General features: G+C 41.3%; 1 protein-coding gene across 3 annotated transcripts in view; it reads left to right on the top strand.

Moving 5' to 3' along the window:
• The window catches only part of dennd2da (DENN/MADD domain containing 2Da), a 31599-nt gene that overhangs the window by 5342 nt on the left and 2630 nt on the right, over positions 1 to 23627 (top strand). For 2 of the 3 annotated variants that reach the window (XM_084917372.1, XM_084917373.1), the window contains exons 2-15: positions 2956 to 3022; positions 3130 to 3213; positions 4198 to 4263; positions 12212 to 12259; positions 12570 to 12662; positions 15122 to 15297; positions 17371 to 17483; positions 17593 to 17662; positions 17746 to 17823; positions 20290 to 20430; positions 22050 to 22198; positions 23067 to 23238; positions 23347 to 23397; positions 23489 to 23570. In XM_084917372.1, coding sequence (XP_084773498.1) covers positions 2956 to 3022; positions 3130 to 3213; positions 4198 to 4263; positions 12212 to 12259; positions 12570 to 12662; positions 15122 to 15297; positions 17371 to 17483; positions 17593 to 17662; positions 17746 to 17823; positions 20290 to 20430; positions 22050 to 22198; positions 23067 to 23238; positions 23347 to 23397; positions 23489 to 23570 — 1390 coding nt within the window. Of the gene's footprint in view, positions 1 to 2955; positions 3023 to 3129; positions 3214 to 4197; positions 4264 to 7036; positions 9019 to 12211; positions 12260 to 12569; positions 12663 to 15121; positions 15298 to 17370; positions 17484 to 17592; positions 17663 to 17745; positions 17824 to 20289; positions 20431 to 22049; positions 22199 to 23066; positions 23239 to 23346; positions 23398 to 23488; positions 23571 to 23627 lie in introns of those variants that run through there. The other variant, XM_084917374.1, reaches the window with a different exon arrangement.

Consider the following 23627-nt stretch of genomic DNA (forward strand, 5'->3'; position numbering starts at 1 on the left):
GGGTGGGTTACTGTGTACTGCAGCCAGATGGCTATAATTCAGTCCAATTAGTTTTATTTATATAGCGCCAAATCACAACAACAGTTGCCTCAAGGCTCTTTATATTGTAAGGGAGACCCTACAATAATACATATGCAGAAAAACACAACAATAATATGACCCCCCTATGAGCAAGCACTTTGGCGACAGTGGGAAGGAAAAACTCCCTTTTAACAGGAAGAAACCTCCGGCAGAACCAGGCTCAGGGAGGGGCGGCCATCTACTGCGACCAGTTGGGGTGAGAGAAGGAAGACAGGATAAAGACATGCTGTGGAAGAGAGACAGAGGTTAATAACAGATATGATTCAATGCAGAGAGGTCTATTAACACAGAGTGAGTGAGAAAGGTGACTGGAAAGAAAAAACTCAATGCATTATGGGAATCCCCCGGCAGCCTACATCTATTGCAGCATAACTAAGGGAGGATTCAGGGTCACCTGGTCCAGCCCTAACTATATGCTTTAGCAAAAAGGAAAGTTTGAAGCCTAATCTTAAAAGTAGAGATAGTGTCTGTCTCCTGAATCCAAACTGGAAGCTGGTTCCACAGAAGAGGGGCCTGAAAACTGAAGGCTCTGCCTCCCATTCTACTTTTAAATACTCTAGGAACAACAAGTAGGCCTGCAGAGCGAGAGCGAAGTGCTCTAATAGGGTGATATGGTACTACAAGGTCATTAAGATAAGATGGGGCCTGATTATTTAAGACCTTGTATGTGAGGAGCAGGATTTAGAATTCTGGATTTAACAGGGAGCCAATGAAGGGAAGTCAATACAGGAGAAATATGCTCTCTTGTTCTAGTCCCTGTCAGGACTCTTGCTGCAGCATTTTGGATTAACTGAAGGATGAATCTTAATATCCTATAAGCAAGCTTGTCTCTCAAAATGTATATCCCAATGAAGCTACCCAGGATCTGTAGTAGGGCTGGGCATAGTCACTGATTTCTAGAATCGATTCAAATCGAATCGATCGATTCGATTCTGACGATCACAAAGTCCCGAATCGATTCGATCCACAATTCGATTCGATTTGATTCGATTCGATTCGGGGAAATTTTGCCTCAGACAGTCAGAAATATTATAATTCTGATCGCGTATCAGTACATTTCCATATTTTTATATCTATAAAAAGAAAGCTGACACTTGCGAGACTTTATCAAAAGTGAGCATCACAGCAGAGGCCTTTGTGTCAAAGTAACTGAGGATAAAAGACAGAAAAACATAAAGGAGATTTTCCTGGCCTGGTTTTTTATAGCAGGTAACCTTAAACATATTCTGCAATTTTACATAATTTTAAAAAGTTTAAATTTCTTCAGTACTGAACAGCAGAAATTAGTCTCTCTTGTCCAAGGTCATTTAAGTTATATAAAAAAAAAAGACAGCGGCCGACAGCGCAGCGAATAATGCAGAAAACAGAGATTTGAGATGGGAAACTGTTCTTGAAGTACAGAGAGAGAGAGAGCTGTGCAGGAAGTGTGATTTTATCGTGGTGGAAGCAAAACAGCAAAAGTTAGAGGAAATTCATGACGATGTTTATGTGAAGCGAATTGTGATCCATAGTTTGGATCTTCTTTTGCTGCTGGTTCAGTCAATATTGTTTGGAGAGAGATAAAAACCTGCAGTTTCAGAAAGGGCGCAAACACAAAGCATGGAACCGCCGAAACATCAGAATCAGTGAGCTGTCGGCTTTCAGCCCCGACCGTGCCCGTGCTGTCGGGTGAGAAAGGCGACATCTCACTGACTCTGATGTTTCGTGGGGTCCTTGCTTTTACATCTTTGTGCAGAATCCGTGTACCTGCTCTCATTTACTGTTTTAGCTGTTTGGTGGTTGTTGAAATTTCGTGAGGTTTAACCTGAGATTCTGGCGTTTCGGGCAAAATAAATTTATATTTAAAAATCAATTCAGGATTTTAATGAATCGATATCACGTTATCCAAGCTAGAATCGATTTTAATCGATAAATCGATAACCAAAACCCACCCCTAATCTGTAGTTTAAAACAGTCATCTACACACAGAAACAAACCAAACACATACACCCAGAGTTTCAGTGCTTGCAAAATAAAAAGTAAAAAGCAATGCAGAATGGCTGATTGCAGGTTGCAGCTTTCTCTAGAGTAAACCTGGGTTCGATCAAACCCTAGGGGTTTGGTGAGTTGGTCTCAGGGGTTCGGCAGAGCCTCCGCCGTGACATGCACGGCTCATTTTGTGCACCAGTAAAAAAACATATCTGAATTTGAAAAAAAATCATATTTTATTTTTCACTAAAGAGGGGTTCAGTGACTGCGCATATGAAACTGGTGGGGTTCGGTACCTCTAACAAGGTTAAGAACCACTGCTCTAGAGTGAGGCAATTTATTTATAAATTTATCTAAATATCTTTGTTTTCAATAATAATAGTGTTTGAAATATAAGAGTTGGAAGTTTTTTAATTTTTTACACCCCTGAAAAGTCTTGTTTGAGTGTCGAGATTTGCTTCAGGTTAAATAAAGTCTTGGTAAGGAATGAGTTTGGCACTGAGCTGTTAGACTTATACTTAACAATGGCAGCAAATATCTCACGAAGATTGCCAAACACAGATAGCTGTGTGCATGTGTGTCATCCTCTCCCTCTACAGTAGTCATTGTAACTAAAACATGAGAAATACATTCATTAGTTAGATGACCCCAAAGTGACATGTTGTGCACTTACGTATACACAGATGTCTGCAGAGGACTTACAGGAAGACAAAAGTGCCACAAACCTCATTCCTCAAGAGCGTACTGAAGATGTTTCAGCAACACACCACAAACTTATTACATGTTGACTTCTGTTACTGCACTATTACAGGTCATCACTGACAGCTCCTGCATTAATGTGAATGTACTGAACATTTACAAAGATGTCGTTTCTTCTTAGTTGTCATTTGATTTTTTTTTTTATAGAAGTTGGAGCAGCAACTGTCTACAAACACAAGGAGGAGCTTTGGTTTCTCATCTCTCCGAATCAAAAGTAAGACAGTGATGATACAAATTCATAGATGTGTTCATGTAATCAAGAATGTTCTGTTCAGCTTAGTAATAACTTTTTCATTGAGTCGGTTTGTATTGTGCCTCTAGAAAGGATCAACAGTGAAGACGGTGGATTTACACGGCGAAGGGGCCTCAGGTCTTTTTCATCGACGCGAGAGTCATCAAGAAAAGGTCAGAAACCTGTTGTGTTAGTCTGACTACCATCATGCAGCATTATGCAAACACAGGCACAGATATTCTCATAAATAAGGCCTTATATTTACAGCGTCACAGCACTAAAAGAAAACAGTGTTTTCTGAGCCCTTTCAAGTTGACAATTAAATCAATCCATGTTTGATAATGTACCAATTAACTGTAATAAATCAGTAATATCACTAATCTGCTGCCATCTGTTGTTGTGTACATCGGAGTTAGTGTTACTGATAGGCCCCAGCCTGAGGGGCCCACAGTGAACAAACAGTGTCTCTCAGCCAACATACTTACATCACTACACTGGGCAAAGTGTACAATTTAGAAGTGTATAAACAAACAAAGATGAAGATTGTTCATTTAAACAATCACCAGCATTCTAGCAAGAGCAGTGTAACTCACAAATAAAGGTTTACACAGGTTTACCTTCTGGCAGTGGCAGTTCAGTCACACGAGGCGAGGCTAAGGAAGAATCTATCACACCTGCCCATCATACCTGTGTTAGTAAATCAGAGTTAAATAAACCAAGTGGCATACCACCTGCACATAAGAACAGTCACATTTCTCTAAATAAGGAAACACCTTTACCTGGAGGTGAAGCAGTGACAATGCTGTAAAAGAGAAGCATGCGCCCTTAAGGCAAAAACAAACAAAGAAAGGTGACTGTAAAAACTTCAATAAGAGTGTTTTAGGTCCAACTACATAAAAGTGACATTTCCCCTCAGACATGCACTCATGAGGGGAAAACCAGAATCAATGCTGATGTTAAAAAAGATTAGATGAAAAAGAAAAAACAGGAGGATGTTCAGTCAGCCCGAGATGAGAAACCAAGTCCAAATCAAACTGCAGCATCCATAGGATAGTGCCAAGACATTACATTGTAAATAATGAAACTGAGTCAGGGTTGACTGATTGATTTTCTGTTTTGTAATAAATAATAATCTTCAAACTCATTTCCAATCCCAGAATCGGTTCCAGATGACGATGGGGACTCACAGCTCTCAGGTGGTGAGAAACACATGATGAAGACAGGTATGTGTTTAACATGAATGCTAATGTGGACTGGTACTAATATAACAGCTTTCTACTCAAACATGCAAAGCTCCTTCTACTACAAGTTCTAGCTAATGTTCACACTGTGATGGACTCACTGGGGCAGCTCTGTGTTCAGTATCGTTCCCATTGATATTTCAGCACATGCACAGGAAGAGCCTGTGCATCTTCATGTGCCCAGAACTGGCTAATCGCCATCAGCGGTTTATCACACTCCACAATAACCTCCTTCACTTACTACCAGAGATGGGTTACTGTAATCCGATTACTTTTTTCAAGTAACGAGTAAAGTAAGGGATTACTATTGCAAAAACGGTAATTAGATTACCGTTACTTTCCCGTAGGAACGCTGTGTTACTGCGTTACTAAAACCGTGATTTTTTTGCGAGAATGTCTCATGACAGTGAAGTAAGCGAGTGCGACGTTTGTGACAACAGCTGTGTGCAGATCAACAATGGATAATATATCGAGTGCGGAGAGAGTATGAGGTGCAGCGTTTAAAGTGTGGAAGTACTGACCTTACTTTAAGTTTGATTCCATAAAAAGTGACAAAAACATTAGTGTCCGTTGTGCATGGGAAGAAAACTTCTTTTTACAGCGAAAAAAAACCCCTAAACTTCCAAGCAAGCACCGAGTGCGCTATGACGTAATGGGAAATTCACAGAGAAACTCGTGGATTCTTCCACTGACCACTGCGGCACACCCGCACCAGGGTAAACCTCCGCCTACGCCACTCCTGCTTTACAGGTGAAAATAGAGCAAAAGGACCGCTAGTCTTTGACTTTATTTATTTTCTGCTGTGTTTTACTTGCATCTATTTGAAAGAGTGAGTGTAAACACACAAAAAAAATATATGTTTTATGTGCTGGAATGTGCAGAAAATCGGTTTAAATATTAAACAAATTTCTTCCAGTCAGAGAATGTTGCATATAATTAAATTTTTGCTTGATGCATAAAGTTAAAAGATTAAAACTAATAAAACAAGTTTTAAAAAGGGACTTTTCCATTTGATTACATTTTGTATGATGGATTATGTAGAAAAAGTAGAATTGGGCTGAAAGATCTATCGCTTTATCACCTATTCAGGTTGTAAATCGTGTTTTTAAGAAGTAACTAAGTAACTAAGTAATTAATTACTTTTGAAAATAAGTAATCAGTAAAGTAACGGGATTACTTTTTTGAGGAAGTAATCAGTAATTAGTTACTGATTACAAGTAACTTGACCAACACTGCTTACTACCAGCTGACTTAAATAGTCATCTGCAGATGCAGTGTGTGGCAATTTTTTATTTACACTTTAAACTACTTCTACAATACAAAATTTTATTCACACACAGTAAATAGGGAATTTTAGATGAAGTGTCATTGCTCACACTGAAGCAAGGTAAACATGCAGGTGTGAAGAAACACCAAAATCTTTACCAAGAAAGCCAAAGGTGGGGAAAGAAGGGACATAGCAACAACCCAAATACTTCCAGTTCATGTGTGAAATATGGAGGAGTCATGTAGTCATGTGACTAGATGAGATCATGTAGTCACATGATTCCCCCATGCTTAGTTGACTGAGCATGCATGACTGCTTCTGGTACTCGTCATTCTTGTTGATGAAATTTAGCTAGGTATGACTGAGCTCAAACATACTGCTCACCGACAAAGGTGAGCAGTATTCCTAAATAGCCAATTTATTTGGGAATTTTGATCTAAGAGGTTCCCCATTAATATACAGAGTCAGTAATGTAAACTCATGGCACTCAAACACTGTCTTTAAACAGCCTGGACTATATAAAGTATATAAAAATGTCCTTGCTTGTTACTTTTGGTTGTAATTCTTGTGGATAAAGACAATCCCTAAAAGTACTGCAGCTGTGTTGTCAGCATTTTTCTCCAGATGTGTTCAGACACAGTTAGACAAATAACACAAATACTGGTGGTTTGAATCTAAGAAAAAGCTTTCGGTTACAGAATGAAAATGAAAGTCATTTAAAAAAAAAAGTGAAACCAATGTGAAAGGTCTTGTTTCATGAATCATCATAAAACAAGGTTGACCTATTTTCAACAAATCCACTCCCTCTAAGGAGGACGCTGTCAGGAAATGGCTGTGTGGTGAGCATAAATGCAGAACTCAGGAAACCAGGTGTAAATGATAGAAATGTAGTTTTAATGCTGATTATTCACAAAGTTACAAAAAGTCCAAGACAAATGCAGGTCAACACCAGGGAACCGCAGGGTGGGAAAACAAACAACCTCGAGGACGGACATCACAAAGAAGAGGAGACAACACGGGGGGAGGGGAAACCTGGCGCACTGCTGAAACTAGGTTTCAGCAGTGCGCTGAAACTAATGGAGAAAGTCAAATGACCAAAACTGAAACCAAAACACAAAATGAAAAACAGGTAACAGACGTATACAAAACCAAGGCGGAAAAAGAGTTCAGGTGATGGCTAGATAATCCATGACAAGAGTTGAGCAGCTCGAGGGGCCGGCCAGGAGCCCAACGGAGGAGGTGTTCTGGGAGCCGCACAGGTGGCCAACTGGTGTAGATGAAAAAGACCTCCAGTGGTTTGGTTGGAGGCTGGCATCGGCAAAGGGGATAGGACCCCTTAGAAAACCATAAATGGAGGAAAGCCCAAGGAGGGCTACTTTTGTGGAAGTGACAGGACTCCCTAGGTACCCGGGCTGGTGATGACAGAATAAAAGACAAACCCTCTGGCTAACAGGCTGGTGGTGACTGAGAAGACAGAGGTCTTCAGGAGGCCATACAGATGGAGTCCCTAAGGAGGGAAGCGGCTGGCAATTGCTGACTGGCAGACGAATGTTAAGCTTTTGGAAATCCTTCCATAGCTGTGACTTTAACACTAGTGAAAATTTGTGGACAATGCTTAAAAGCTAATTGGAACCAAACAGAGTGTCAGATTAGATTAAAATAAATACAAAGCTCATGTTGCGACACTGTAAAATGTAAATCTAAACCAAATAAAGAATAGAATAGAATAATCCTTCAATTGTTCCACAAGGGGAAATTTGGTTGTATCAGCAGCAAAAAAAAAGAAAAGAAAAGAAAAACCACACACATATACAAACAGAACAGGACACAGAACAGAAACACAATTTTTACATATTTACATCGTGGACAATAGTTACCAAAGCAGAGTACTGTACAGTTATTACAATTAGAGTGCAGATAAGTGGCAAACCCAGGTTGTAGTGTGCAAACAGAGCAGAGCAGGTTACTGAAAGATGTTTAAATAGTAAAGAATATTTAGAATAATTAGAAAAGTGAAGATTGTGTATTGTACCTGTGCATTAAAAATTATGAAGCCGTGCTGCTGTGAGAGATACAGTGTGCAGTTTAGCATTATCTTGCTGAAATCTGCCAGCCCTTCCTTCAAACAGACAAACTGAATGGGAGCATACGTTGCTCTGAAACATGTATATATCTTTCAGTGGACAATTCTACAGTCACTGATGCATACCCACACCAGAGATGCAGGTTTTTTAAGTGAGCGCTGAGAACGAGCCGGGTGGTCTCTCTCCTCTTTAATACAAACAGCAAAATTTCGCCTGTAGTCAGAGTTTTCTACTTCAGCCCAGAGGAGACGGCGCATTCACACCGGGCTTCTTCTTTGCATGACAGGGCATTTGTAGATAAGTAAACCATCGTAAACCAGATCAAACTAATACGTGAAAGTTTACTGAATATCAATTTATTTTAACTTTTAAAATCACGTATTTTTGAATATGACAGGTAATTGAGTAAAACATGTCCTAAAGTTTCTCATTTGTTGATGTACATTATTTCCAGCTTGAACTCGTCCCAGGAGCCTGTAACATAATTTATCCTTATGCCTACAGCAATATTAAATATAACGAAGCGTACTAATGTTTATATTTACGGTTGCATCGTTATTACACAGACTACATAATCCTTCAGACAAATACGATAGTTCATACACGACATATTGGCATGAAGCTAAATGATTACAGTCAGAAGATAACATTCCCTGTGATTAAAACATTTATATTTTGTGTTTCACAACATCCCAGTTTTCCCATTTAATTGTACCTGACCTGATCACTAATTCCCGTAGGCGCCCTCACTAACAAACAGTATTTCTCAGAGGTGTCATCCAGTCTCATCATGTCTCTGACAGAAAACCAATTAAGGAGGCCCGACTGTGCTTTGTGAGTTTGAGTTGGCACGCTGCTGTTTCAAATCACCACCTGCTTGCTGCATACAGCTGGAAGAGCTAACCGCTTCCGTCGAAAAACAACTAAATGAAGCAATGTTTGAGGGCTCTAGTGCTGCGTTCGTGAATATCGGGTTTTTTGCGACAACATGACTCCAACATCCGCTCATTAACTTTCTTCTACTTATTTTATGGTATTTTTGTTGGCTTTTTATTCTTGGCTCGGTAGTTTCTAGAAGCAAATCAGGTCCTCAAGAGTGGGACGATAAAACCGCGAAGAACCGAACGAAACACGCAACACTTCGTTTGTCCCACATAACGCGAACGCAGCACCTACAGCGGTAACCTACTTCAGCGTACACAGTAGTTGAGCGCGAGGTTAAAATGCTATGTGTGTAGCATGCAGCGGGATGACGATGGTAAAATACTGCCGTGCTGTTACTGAGTGTGCTGATAGGAACCCCCGACAGTAGAGCGGCAGCAATGAGTGAGACTGTGAAGAAGAGACGGAAAGGAGTCCGACTGACGAACCCCAAAAACAGATGGAGTGAGTACTGGATATTAGAGAAGTCTTACCGCTGGATAACCCGAGTCCACCTAAGTTAGACACACTTACAGTTATTATCATGATTTTTGTTACTGAGCGGTGTAGTTTCTCGACAAACACGGTACCTGCCGAAACTTGCTGAAGTAACTTATCTCGAACAGGTTGCGCCCATGTGTGTATCGGTGTTTTTCCACTTCATTGTAGGGAAACCTCTGCTGTTCATTTACAGCTGACATAAAGTGCAGCGTGGAGGTTACGACTTAAATACTTGACCTCGGTGATGTGTTTACGGTCTGTGACATGAAACTTGTTGAGCTTGTCGTGATGCTGTGTTCATGGTATGAGCCTAAAATGTTGTTTGGGGCTGTGTCAGGTGCACATATGATAATTTAGCTTGTGGTCACCTTGAACTGTGATGGTCTGTAAGCTTGCCCTCACATCTGTTTTAGTTCATCTACTGTGCGCATGTTTTGGATGTTGCTGTAGATTGCCTTGTAGCCTCAGGAGGTGAAATTACAGTCAGTTTGAAAGACTGCTTTTAGCTGCATTAGCTGCTGGAAGAGCACCTTTTCAGCGCAGGCTTAGGTGAAAAACACATGGTGCTTATGAAGGAAAACAGTCTATATCATGGATAAAACTTTCCATTGGGTAAACAGATAAATTGGCAGATTTGTAATATAAAGGCTGCAGGAATGAACAAGAACATGGAAACAGGATATCAGGCAGCTTTAGTTAGTCTTGCTTTAATTACCTCCTTTGACTTGACAGCATCTTGTTATAACATGTTTAAGACTCTTACACCCACATCACATCAGAGCTGAAAAGAAGTAGCTCAAAAACGCAGCAGTGTGTAGGGTCAAGAAAGAGTCAAACTGACACTAAAACACAACCTGAGACGTGTTTTTGTCCCCGGGGCTCATTCAGCACAGTTATGCAAGTTACTGAGTAGGAAGGCACTGCCACTGGTGTTTACACAGGACAACAGATCGCAAATGCCAAAGTTGTGTACTGCAGACTCAGTAAACATTGTCAGGGACTTGGCCAGACTGAAGTGAAACCTGGACTGTGTCCTGCAGCTGCTTATTTAATCTGCTCTGGCTGCAATTTGTCTGTGTGTGGAGTGTGGTCGCTCAACATGTACATGCAGCAAAGAGTGGAGTGACAACCACAAACGAGTTAGCTCAAAATGATTTAGAAGAGCTGCGGTGTTCAAAGTGACCTTTGGTTTAACAGAGTTCAGCTCAGACGGATCGATTGAATCTAACCTAGAAACTGTCTTTGGTTTGTTTTTGTTTGTTTCTGTTTTTCCACCAACCACAAAGTCAGCGTATACTTTAGCCTCCTGATATGATGTGATATGTTTTCAAAATGATTATTTAATTGCATTATGTGTATATCTATCGATCTATCGCTTCCACAGTTCATGGTGACTTGTGCAATTGGCTTAAAGTTGGCATGTAATAATAATAATAATAATAATATGTGTGTGTGAGAGAATGGGAATTATAATGGATTTGTATTAATTTTAACTTTACTTTTACTTTTTTGCTTAAGATAGAAACTAGTTACTTCCTGAAGTCTTGAGTTCAGCTGGCAACTTGACTCTTGAAGCACCTGCTCCCTGCTGAGAGCCCCCCCCCCCCCTTTTATGTGATTTAGTGTTTTTGACTGACAGAAATGGTTCAGGGCTTGAACACTCTGATTGGCTGGGGGTTTCAGTTGGTAGTTTACACGATCGCCTTGTGCATGTGAGTTTTTTCCAGATACTATTCTAATTGTTGGCTGTGGATGTGAGGTAGATAAACTTGGATAACTTTAAGTTTCCGGGACAAAACGCAGTTTCATTGTATGGTCAAACAGTGGTTTGAAGTACTGTGAGTGGTTAGTGTGATTAGAAAAGAGCCAAATTCACTCTGTTTATCTGAGCTCAGGGACCCTTCAGTGAACACCATCTATTTAGAGGAAGTGATACTTTCATGGTTTCATAGGTGAGCCAGTAGAAAGTCTGTCTACTTTTCTATTTTTTGACCAGCTGGCAGGTTCACATCTCGATCACTCGTCGTCGTATGGCTGCTGTGCTGGTCTCCCAAGGCAAGTGACCCTGCTGCAGCCAGGGCTTCTCTTTTTGGCCTTTGTCTTTAGTCTGCCAGTTGTGCATGGAAACAGGGTTGTATCTAGCCTGCTATGTTTGGGTTAGCAGCTTAAAAACACTAGATGGGAGCTTAGGAGCGACAAAGACTGGTGTTTAGAGCCGCTGACTACAAACCCACTGGGAACTAATTTAAGTCTTTGTTCAGATGCTGATGTCTCTGACTTACTTTAACTGTCTTCCATGCAATGATTATTTGTGTTTTAGACACAAAGATTTACTTATTTTATGGTAACTGCTTACTTGGTGATGGATCTATTTAATATAGAAAGAAAACCCCCACAGAAATAACACTGGTATAGTTGACTTTCACTTTTATTTGGCTGTGGATGTGAGATAGATAAGCTTCCAAAGTTTGTAGGACAAAATGTTGTTTAACTATATATTTAAATGTATTTTGTTGTCCGAAGCACTTCTTTCCCTGCCTTTGATTGCCTCTTTAATACTTTTTGATTTTGAAACAAATAAACTGATAAACCTGAGCTTTGTCTTTGTTTGTCTTGGTGATAGAAACCAGCCTATCACCAAGTTCTTAAGTGATGTACAGTTTAAATGGTATTTAACACATTGTTGTTGATGCTGTCTATTTATCAAAAAGGCTTGCTCTCCAGTGTTTTTGATTCTGAGATGATGTGAAGCACAAGTTGGGGGAAATTCCTTCCTCAGAGTGTAAAACAAACAGATGATTCAGCAGACTGTCAGTGCTGCAGTATAAACATGGGATTAATAAAGAGGACCTATGTAGCAAAAGCTTTGTTGCTAGGTAACAGAAACATGTTAGGGGCTGTTGTCTCAGTACATCGTAGCTGCTAATCATAAAGCTACGCTTGTTATTTACACAGGGCGACTTAAGGCGTGGGGTCTAAAGGGCTCAATTCCAGCTCATTGGTTTCTAACGTCTCACTGTTGTAGTGCACTGCATTCTTATACTTTAATTAATACAAACCAAATACCTGTAGCTGTCATTTTTTTGTGTACGTGCACAGAACATAGACAGAAGCTGACTCGGACATCTTCATTCACGTATTCTGTTGTGTTGTTTAGGTGAACAACCCAAGGGTAACATCATCACGGATGTTTCTGAGAAGCATGGTAAGTGCAGATCATCTTTCCTTTGGGTACTCGAGTAATGGTTTCATAACTGAAAGTCAGTCTTAAAGAATGCTCAACTAAAACAACTGCCTTGTGAGTTTTATAGTCTACTCATAGGACATGTTAGTCACAGTTTCACATTTATTTCAGGCATAATGATGTTAATGGACTTAACCCGAACAGAAATCTGATAAGCTAGAGTGCTGGAAAAGAGGACAGAGATTTATGAGGCTTTAAACGAGCAGAGGAGGTATGGGGAAGTGAGCACCGACGTATGTTTTCAGTACTGAGCAGCTGCTGGTTTCTCCAGGTGCCATTCCATCAGGCGAAGATGACGGACAACAAGGGGCCCTCAAGAGGTTTAGTGCCATGTGGTCCTCCCTCCGCAAAGGCAAAAGGGACAGTGAGTATTATCCTGTTGAAAACTGATTTTTGAAGGTGCTGCTGGACATTTGGACACGTCGTGATTAGATGTCAACACAGTTTCCAAATGTGTGACTGTAGTCGTGGTTGACCTCACGTGCACCGCTGAGCTGATGTGAGCAGTGTTCTGTTGCAGATGCTAGGTCTTTTTTGGCCAGTGTTAAATCTCGTTTCCTCTTGTGCATTTGTTGTGACAACACAGGAAGTACTGGTTAAATAACCCAGTGCATCAAGGGCAGAGATTTTAATATTGTGCAGTACAGTCTCCACCGGACATCAGGGCAGTGAAATGTTTCTATATTTATTATAATATTTAAGTATAATTGAATAATTAATAATAGAATGATTATAATTTTAAAGCCATTATTAATTGTACATACAAGGCTATTGTTTAAAAATGAGACATTTAAAGGTTTTCAGCATCAGAGCAGCTGTTTTATGTTTGAGCCTGAACACTGTCATTACAGCCAGGTGGTTCAACCTCTGGCTCCCTCAGTCTGCAGCCAGAGACTGAATCCAGTTTTGAAGGTTGTTTCCTGATGTGTTCAGTATGTGTAAATCTTAGATAGAAAGCACTTAAGTGTTGTATGAATGGGTGAATGGAGCGTGTTGTTTAAAGTGCTTGGAGTGCTGAAGCAGAGTAGAAAAGCGCTACATAAGAACCAAAGAACCAGTCCATTTAGCATTTCCCTTTTTTGAACAGCAGTGGAGACACTACTCACAAATGCATGCAGAGGTGCCCTGCTGGCGCCATTCCTGCTGTCGGCACTGGGTCGCCACGTTATGCTGACAGATCGGTCTCCAAATGAGTCGTCACACCCCCACGATCAGGCAGCAGGTCCCTCTTTTCCACGCTGGCCTTCTGGGGCCTTTCTCCCCCCAGTGCTCACCTAGCTTCCTTTTAATAGGTCTTTTAAACAGCTGATAGGCCACATCTGGACACACCCATGCCCCAGCAGGTGATCACTATCAGCTAATTGTCCCATACCCAGCAGGTCCACAGTGGAACATCATAAAATCATGTAAATAAAAACTACACTCACAAGTAAACACTAAAATCAGGTCCAATATAAAAGATAGATACAAATTTCCACTGTGTGACATACCCCAGCTGGGATAAGCTCCGGTGCCCCCCGCGACCCTGAAAAGGATAAGCTGAAGCGAATGGATGGATGGACTAAAAGTAGTTGCAAAGTGAGGATGTGAATAAAATGTTATAGAAAGGAGCTTCTATTTTTTCCAATGTAAGTTTGAGAAGATGGAAACAGTGACAATGATTAAAAATGAATTAAATTAAATTTGATTTATATGGCGCCAGATCACAACAACAGTCGCCTCGAAGTGCTTAAGTCCAGTTCAGCTACCAGCCAGTAGAATACAATACATTTATTGTCATTGTATGTGTCGCATACAACAGAATCACAATGTCTAAAAAATCTATACTGATGGAGAGAGTTATTTTTGGTGTCACAGGGTGATGGGCAGAGTTCAGTTTAGTGATGGCTGTTGGATAAAAACTGTTCCTCATGAACCTGGCATTTGCTAAGCTATACTGTTTGTCAGAGGGGAGCTGGGTGAAAAGATTGTGGCAGTGTGATGTCCTTCACAATGCTCCATCTCTGCTACTTCAAAGCAATGATGATTTAGGGAGAAGTTGTTATGGGAGCACCCCTCAGACTGTGCACCTCACCTTATTCCTATTTGAGATGAGTACCACCAGTGGGGTGTGGGGCACAAGTCTTGCCATCTGTGGACTGTCACTGAGAAAATCCAGTATCCACTGATATAGCTGACTGCTGAAGACAAGGTCAAGCATTTTACTTATCAACTACTTCTGGTAGATAGAAAAGTCACTTGAGACTTTTAGACCAGATTGACCAACTGTGCACAACCTAGATTAACTACAAGAAAGCTTATGACTCTGTGTCACAAACATAAATCCTGGAATGACTAGAACTATACATGCTCTAAGAGCTTTCATCAGACTGGGATGGGGCGAACAACACTACAGGCCAACTTCAATAGCACAACTCTGCATGAAGTGCAGGATTTAGTAAGGAGGAGCTGCTCTGTCCCCACTGCTTTTCTGTACAGGCCTGAACCCCTCAGCCAGGTCAGTCCAGACACTTTTCTTCCAAGCTCTTTAGACTGTAGTTCTAGACATTCCAGGTACCGTGTGAGGCATCGAGTCATAGGTTGAATAGGGTCGTCAGTCTACTCGTATATTCTCAAGGAACTGCTCTGTCTAACAGTAGCTGGTGTTTCGCATTTCTCTCTTATATCTCTCATTAGTGTGTTTGTGTGTATCATATATGGTCTTTAATGTTGTAACTTCTCCAATTTCTAACTGGTGTGTTGTATTCATACAAATAAGAACTATTGGGAAATGCATGATCAAGCACACTAAATGTGTTTGTTTTCTTTTTTATCTTCACATAGGAGTCAAAGAGCCTGAGCTTACAGAGCCACCTGGTCTGGAGGCAGCAGAGAACACAACCAGGCAGCACCGCTATGCCAGTGGTCAGTACTTCTTTGAGTATCTGGTGGTGGTCAGCCTCAAGAAGGCCAAGGACAGCAATACCTACGAACCTCAGATTACCTACCAGTTTCCCAAGGTCAGTATGATCGTGAAGGCCAAATATGCTTGTCTACCACTATGTCTGGTGTTGGTTAGCCACCACCATTTTGTCCGTCTGTATCTGGAAGTCCCACAGGATCTTAGCTCAGTCATTCTCCACCACCCTTGGGGGCGTCTCCCATTTTGACATCGGGACTTCCAGGCCATACTCGGCACAGATGTTCCTGTATACTATGCCGGCCACTTGGTTATGGCGTTCCATGTATGCCCTGCCTGCTAGCATCTTGCACCCTGCTGTTATGTGCTGGATTGTCTCAGGGGCATCTTTACACAGCCTGCACCTGGGGTCTTTCCTGGTGTGATAGACCCCAGCCTCTATGGATCTTGTACTCGGAGCTTGTTCCTGTGCTGCCATGATTAGTGCCTCTGTGCTGTCTTTCAGTCCAGCTTTGTCCAGCCACTGGTAGGATTTCTGAATATCAGCTAGTTCCTCTATCTGCCGCTGGTACATACCGTGCAGGGGCCTGTCCTTCCATGATGGTTCCTCCTCTTCCTCCTCTTTCTTGGGTTTCTGCTGCCTGAGGTATTCACTGAGCACGCGGTCAGTTGGGGCCATCTTACTGATGTACTTGTGGATGTTTGTTGTCTCATCCTGGACTGTGGTGCTGACACTCACAGTCCCCGGCCTCCTTCCTTAGCTTAGCGTACCGCCTCAGGGTGCTGGACTTGGGGTGAAACCCTCCATGCATGGTCAGGAGCTTCCTGGTCTTAATTTCAGTGGCTTCTGTCTCCTCCTTTGGCCAGCTTATTATCCCAGCAGGTTACCTGATCAGAGGCAGGGCGTAGGTGTTGATAGCCTGGATCTTGTTCTTACTGTTCAGCTGACTCCTCAGGACTTGCCTGACCCTCTGCAGGTACTCTGTGGTTGCAGCTTTTCTAGCGACCTCTTCATGGTTCCCATTTGCCTGTGGGGTCCCCAGGTACTTGTAGCTGTCCTCTATGTTTGCAATGTTGCCTTCTGGTAATTTGATCCCCTCAGTTCTGACTACCTTCCCTCTCTTTGTTATCATCCAACTACGGTTCTCCAATCTGAATGACATTCTAATGTCATTGCTGTGTATATTTTGAAGATACTCAGAAAGGATTTGAGAGAAGGGACAGCACTGGCTCTAACATCATGTGGCAAAACTAACTGCACTCCATGAACATCTGACAGCCCAAATAAGCATGAACCCACTGTCTAACTGAAAGCCCGGACAGTCCTGATCCCCACAGAGGGGTCCCGTCGTTTCCAACTACCGGCTAAAATCTGTCTCAGCACAACATGGAAGCTAACATCAGCCATTATAGCAGGTAAGATGAACAGGTATATGGAATGGCAATACATGAGCAGGACCCAGAAAAGAATTGGCACCAACACCAGAGGGGCAAAACTATCCACTGGTAGATAGAGCAGTCATTCAAGACTGTCAGACCCGACTGACCAACCTGTGCACAATGTGCATTGACTACAAGAAAGCCTCTGTCTCAATGCTCCAGCCACTCACTCACTCGCTCACTCACTCACTCCAGGTGCAACTTGGAGTTGTCAGAAGGACCAAAATATATTTCTCTCTCACTGGAGTTATTTTGGATTTAGTTAAGGAGAGCACCAAAGCAGGGTTCTGACAGTGGATCCATGGATTTCATTCTGATACCTAATAGTAGTCAGGGGTGGCGCTGCCTAGCCTCTGGCGGTCTGTGTGTCCCTCCATGAATATGCGTGCCAGGCCATCACTTGGTCATTTTACTGGCAGCATAATATTCTCTCTGACATGCTAACAGTGCTGACACTGACCCTGGCTAAATGCAAAACTAGTGAAAAAAAACTATGTCTGTTCTGGGAATTGTTGCATTAATTTAATGAACACCAAAGCAGCTGAAACGACCTGCTCTGCTACTTAACTGTCCAAATCTATATCAGAGAGGTTCAGTTAACGTAATGATATACTCTGATTAAAAAGTATTCCTTTAATTTTGTTTTGTACAATTGTACAGTTATAATAAGTTGTACATATGATGTATGTATCTATTTGGAAACAGTGATTTAAACTTTTATATTTACTTGCAGAGAGATGGAATGGCGAGATCTCAGAAGGAGGAGGAGGAGAAGACTTTAAAGGCAATCACACTTTTTTGTTTCCCAGAAGGCATCAACTGGGCTCCTTTGACAGAGTACCACAGGTAATGCATGTCAATCAGGTGGTCTTTAACCTTTGAGCAGTATTCAGGGTTCTGTTCTGTGTAAACCAGCCTACAGCCCCTGTTTTCAGTTGTTGTTGTCCATTTTCAGTGAGACCTTCTCCTTTGTTCTGACTGAGATCGATGGCAGCAGAAGAAATGGATACTGCAGGAGATTATTGGTCAGTGTTCAGAAGCTGTCCTTTGCAGAGTGTCCTCATTTGGAAACTGCTGTTTGATATTTGTTTCACTCTCTGATCCACAGCCAGGAGGGAGAGGAGCGCGACCACCTGAGGCTTACTGCATCATTAGTACACTGGCTTGTTTTGGGCTCTTCTCCAAGGTGAGTTCAGCACAACAGCTCTGGAAGAAAAATTGGCTGAATTTTAGGAAACTTGTTGCAGAGGTTGTGCGTAGTCAGATTACTTTGGTAGCAGTTAATAGTACTTGGTTTAGTTGGCACCAAGCCCTGTAAGCAGGTTAAACACACCCAGGGCATCATCCTAACATCCGCAGTCAGAATACACGGTCACACGATGCTGGTTATCATTATGGATTTCCCTGTGTATTCACATGAAAGGGGTGGTGTTGGGGTTGGGGTTTAGGGCCTTGAGGTGGCTGTTGTTGTGATTTGGTGCGATTATAAATTAAATTGGTCAAATTCAGTTCAATTCAATCACAGTTATGTGTACTTATGTGGCTACAACTGTAGCTTGCCTCCACCAGTGTGTGAATGTGAGAGTGAATGAATAGTGGAATTGTAAAGTGCTTTGAGTGCCTTGAAAAGCACTATATAAATCCAATCCATTATTATTATTATTATTATTATTATTATTATTATTATTATTATTATTATTACTTTCAGTAAAGCAACTGCTTATATGAAGCAAGACAAAAATATACTGTTGGAAATACATGAGGAAGTTAAACACATAGTCTGAAAGCAACATGCTTTGGTTAAAAAGGCCGGTGCTGTTTTAATAAATGTTAGCGTATTTGAAGCCAAGAAAGAAAGCTGACTAATCAATATCACAACTCTGTATTTTTACATATGTGTGAATCTGAAATTTTTCATTGAAATTGATTTTAAACAGTCGTTTTAGTTTGTATTCTTTGAGCTGCAGCTGCAGTAGAAATAAAAATCTAAAAGCAGCTTATTCAACATGCAAATGTGATATTAGGTCATCCACAAACAGATGTTTTATAATCACAGAACATCAGATGAGCTGATGTTCTGTGTTTTATTGTTTTATTGTCCTTTTATTATAGAACAATAGTTTGTAGCCAGCAGGAAAAAAATCAATAAAGTTGTGCTTAAGAATTTATATTTTTTTACAGATCACCTGGGAAACAACAAAATATTAAGACACTATAAAGACTTTAGACCCTCTTACTATCCTACTATATACTATATATTATACTACAGTACTGTCTTATAGGATTGCTGATACTAGTTTCCAGAGAAATTACTGGTCAGTAGTCAGTGATTTCATACCTGTTGACCTCTAATCTGGAACATAATCTGCTCCACAAAAGGTTATGGTTGCAGCATGAGTTACCATGGCGATATACCCGGTAGTGAGGAAGAAGAGAAACGTGTTCAGTACAGAAAAACCCAGAATGAACCCTGAATTTGAAGATGAAATCCTGCTTCGTAATTATGGCATTCCTATAAAAGACAAAGGTTGGGATGAGATGGGATTTCATGTGTACCAGTATTAACACAGCGAGGATACAAGGTAGCAAGTTACAGTAGCTTGGGAAGGTGTTGCTGATAAATCATTTAACTGGAAAGTTAACTTTGTTTTTACATTTCATTCTCCATCAACGACAGAAGATGCCAACAGTGTTAATGGGAAGTAGATGACAGACCTCGCCGACCGTACATACAATACACAAACTTCACATTGGGGAGACAGGTCAGGATAGGTAGCAAAAGGAAAAAACAACAAAATGTGTAACACAAAAGGGCAAATCAGGAGAGAAAAAGAATGTCTGCTCATACTGATCCCCAAAGGAGTCGGCATGAGGAGAAGACAAAAACTCTAGCACATGAAAAACAGAAATATCACCACACCATAAAAATACAAGACAAGCAACATGGGGGAGTATGCCAGTGTGCACAGCTGCATCTGGGACGCTGCAATCTCGCGATCGTACCTCCGGCTGAGCCCCTGTCCACATCGGATGGGAGGTGAGAATGGGAGGAGGGTAGCTGCATGAAAGATGATGGATATGTTGTTTTAGAACGAACAGACAGTTGTTCTTAGTGTCCATCACTGGTCTCCAGGTGTATCTCCCGTTTAAGAGCTGTGAGCTCCTCCCAGATCTTTTCCATCGTGTATCCGGCAGGGAACGTCCCTCCAGGACACTCAGGCTCTCCCGAACCCAGGCTTCTTGTCGAGAATAGAGTGTCAATTGCATTCAGGGACCAGTTGATCAAATCCATAGTTCTTCTTCTTTAGTTTTTAGAGAACAAGAGCGAGAATGAGAGGCTCTCTCGGGGTTAGAGTCAGACGAGACCAGACAAGGACATAGAGGCAGCAGCAGGGAAAATAAGGGAAGGAGGGGGTGTCCACCTCCTCCGAGAGCCAAAGCAGAAGTATGTCATATGTTCAAGTGTGAAGGTAGAAACTAAATGATTAACTAATTGTGTTACTGACTGTGAGGATTTGAGACAGCTTGTCCATGAAACGGAACAAATTGAAATTAGATATTTAAGTCAATAACAACATAAGTAAAATAAAATAATCTTGCTTTAGCATATGTCGTACTTTGAGTTTGTGACTATTCTCTCCCATGTGTGCAGATATTCGACGAGGTGGAGAAGCGCCGGCAGATCTCCATGGCCATGATCTATCCATTCATGCAGAAACTTAGAGAAGCTCAATTCCCAGCACCAGGGAACACAGTGGAGATTAAGAGCTTCATTCCTGAGTCGGGCACTGAGGTCAGAGTGAGCGCCTCTTTGATGTCTATTAAGAAAAGACTGTCATTTATCTCGTCTTCTAACTCCATTAGTAAATTTAGACTCAGAATATCTCTTTTTGTTCAAAACACAGTACAACGATCCTTTAAAATGTGTGTAGCTCAGGTTGTCATGTCTGTGAGTTTGTTATCTGTGTTTTCTGGTTCATTTCAGTTCTTCATCTGTTTAAATCAGGGCTGAGGAACCTTTTCCATGTGAAGGGCCATTTAAATTTTTATATAGTTCTCCGAGGGCCATACTGTTACGGACACATAACTAGGGATGCAAAAAGGAAAAACCAAAAAAAGTCTGAGGTTTCAGCTTCTTGGCTATTAACTCACCAGAAAACTCGCGTGTAATATTCTCCCGGTCACTCTGTGGTCGTGTCACATAATGACGTACACCACGTGCTGTTTGACTCGTTTCCCACACCTGATGTAAACGGTTTTGATAATCTGGAAAGAAAGAAGTAAGCCTATGTGTTGACGTCGGACTGTTTGTTTTCATGCCCTGTTAGAGCTTCTCTCTCAGCTTTGAGGTATATTCAGTGCAATGCTGTTGGAACTGCCTAAAGACATGTAAACTGTTCAGGACTGAGTTCCGTAACTTCAACAGGTGTTACTTGTTAAACTTGGGACAAAGACAACAAATGTGACTAATGTAGCATTCGTTGTTATTAAAATTGGCAAAAGTTTAGACCTCACAAACATTTTAGTGATTTCATATAATGTCAGCGTCTTCAAATAATTTGACACTGTTAACCACATACCTAGCATTCGTAGCATTATTAGTGCTGAGAAAAAACCTTCCTTTTTTCTTTTTGTAGCCAAAATGTGAATGTTGAGGTCAAGAAATGACAAGAGTTCACAGCTAAATTGATTGTAATGAGTGATCTGAAGTGCTTTTAATATAGCCACGTCATGTAAGCCCCCTGTGCACTGAAAATAAGTGTCAGTGTGGCAGTAAGCATTTAGAGACAAAGCAGCAGTAAACGATGTCTGGAAGCAAACTGCAGACAGCCTAAAATGATGCATGCTGGTAGGAACGCCCTCTGCAGTGATCAAGGAGATTTTTACAGTCGTCGAGTAGATGTCTCAATATCAAGAAGGAAACGGCACACATCAAAGAGCTGAAAAACCCACTAACCACACACCTCTATCTGTAAAATAATATATATGTTGAGCAGTTAAAGGTATTAAAACTACATTAGGCAGGTCACACAGAGCAGTAACCCAGGGACTATAAGAGATCCCTCAGGCTGGCATGTTTCTGAGGATTTGTCTGAACATGTTTTGCATTACCCAGCCTCTGTCTCAGAGCAGAAACCTGACACCCGTCATAGACCATGTTTCAACAGCTCACAGTCATCTCAGGTATTCACTGATGGTGGTCATTGTTTGTGACCAGGCCTCAGGGTGGGGGACAACATGGTTCTCTGGCTTTGTAAAGACATTTTTATGGGCAGTTTTTTAAAGTGGAAGAAGAATAAATATAAAGAAACGGTGATATAGAAAGAGCTGAAAAGCAGAGCCCTGTCAGTTGAGTGATGACATGCTGGCACCACTGTTGACATATTTGTGACAGTGGTGACTTTCCACCAGATCATCAGTCTGACCCGGCCGCTGGATTCCTGGCTGGAACACGTCAACTTTGCCACGCTCTTTGGCTGCCTGACGGACCAGCAAGTGCTGCTGGTGTTTGCAGCGGCTGTCTTGGAGAGACGGATCATTTTCATCGCAGATGAACTTGGGTAGATCACATCGTCTATACACTCAGACACATACTTTAATCATACCAAGGTATACTTTTATGTCATTTACTGTACAGCATAGCCCCGGTCGTACCACTCTATAAACAGGGGAAGTCAGTGTAAGGCCTGCAGCTGCAAAAACGACTGGATTAGAAAGATTTGTGGGTAATTTACCAACAGTGTAATAGTAGTAACAGTTCAGGATGTGCAGAAGAAGATCCTGGGCCATGTTATGTGAGACTAAAGTCAAAGGAATGAATTTTATAGTTTCTCCAAAATCTGAAACGACCGTAGTCCGAACATTTGAACATTTAGATATTAACCACAGACACAAAGATCTCTCTGGGTGATAGATTCTTGTTGACAAATGTTATGTTTGTGTTCACTACCGAATGCTCTTTGTAGATTTTATAATTAACTGATCTGTGCTCAGTTTGATTACACAACACGAAACGCTGCCAACTGCTCAGTTTAGTGTCTCTGGTATCTATGCACCTCTGATGCACCACTTTACATCCCACTCTTACATTAAATTCTAGCATTGCTGTGTGAAAACACTGGGACTGGACAGAGCCAATCACAGCTTTAACCCATCCCTGACATCTTAGTTCTTGTTGCATCGGATACAAAATTTCAAATAATAATACATGTTTATTGTTTGAAAAGAAAACTCGTATAAATACATGAAGCAGTGTGTTTTTGTATCTACACCTTTCAGTCAGTATTACTGCTTAACATATTAAAACATTGAGTGAGGCGCAGCTACGTGTACTTAAGCCATAAAAGAAGAAGAGAAAAATTATTTTTTTAATCACAAACGTGTTGCCATCGGGATACCACCTCTGATGTCGACTCTGTCTGTCTGCAGCACATTGTCTCAGGTCATTCATGCAGTAGCAGCCCTCCTCTACCCTTTCACCTGGCAGCATACCTTCATCTCCATTGTTCCAGAAATCCTCATCGATGTAGTGATGGCACCTACCCCCTATCTACTGGGAGTCCAGAAGCGCCTGCTGGACCAAGTCACTGACCAGAGTGATGTGAGTTAACATGGAGACCATAAAAACAACCAAAAAGATGGTGTTAAGATTACGGTGTTAATATTGGCACTCTGTCCTTACTCTGGTCCTTTTTTGTGTGTAACACAGCTGCTGGTGGTTGATTTGTCTGAGGATAAAAAGGACCCATTCATTGTTTCAGTAAGAGTTGTCAAATGATGAAAAACCTAAAATGTTAAAGTCATTAGGTCAGGATTTGTAGCTTACAAAAGGGCTTCTGTCACAATTGCAGATTGGTGATGAAGGCTCTATCCTGCCTCCAAAGCTCCAGGCTGAAATATTAGTGGCTCTAAGTAAAAGACAAAATGCATCAGGTGGGTGAACAGCAGCACATGAACACATATAGCACAGTGTTTCTTCAATGATTCTTA

Source organism: Perissodus microlepis, chromosome 20 (assembly GCF_051167445.1).
Source record: "Perissodus microlepis isolate ML-2025 ecotype Zambia chromosome 20, ASM5116744v1, whole genome shotgun sequence".
NCBI classification, from domain to species: Eukaryota; Metazoa; Chordata; class Actinopteri; order Cichliformes; family Cichlidae; genus Perissodus; species Perissodus microlepis.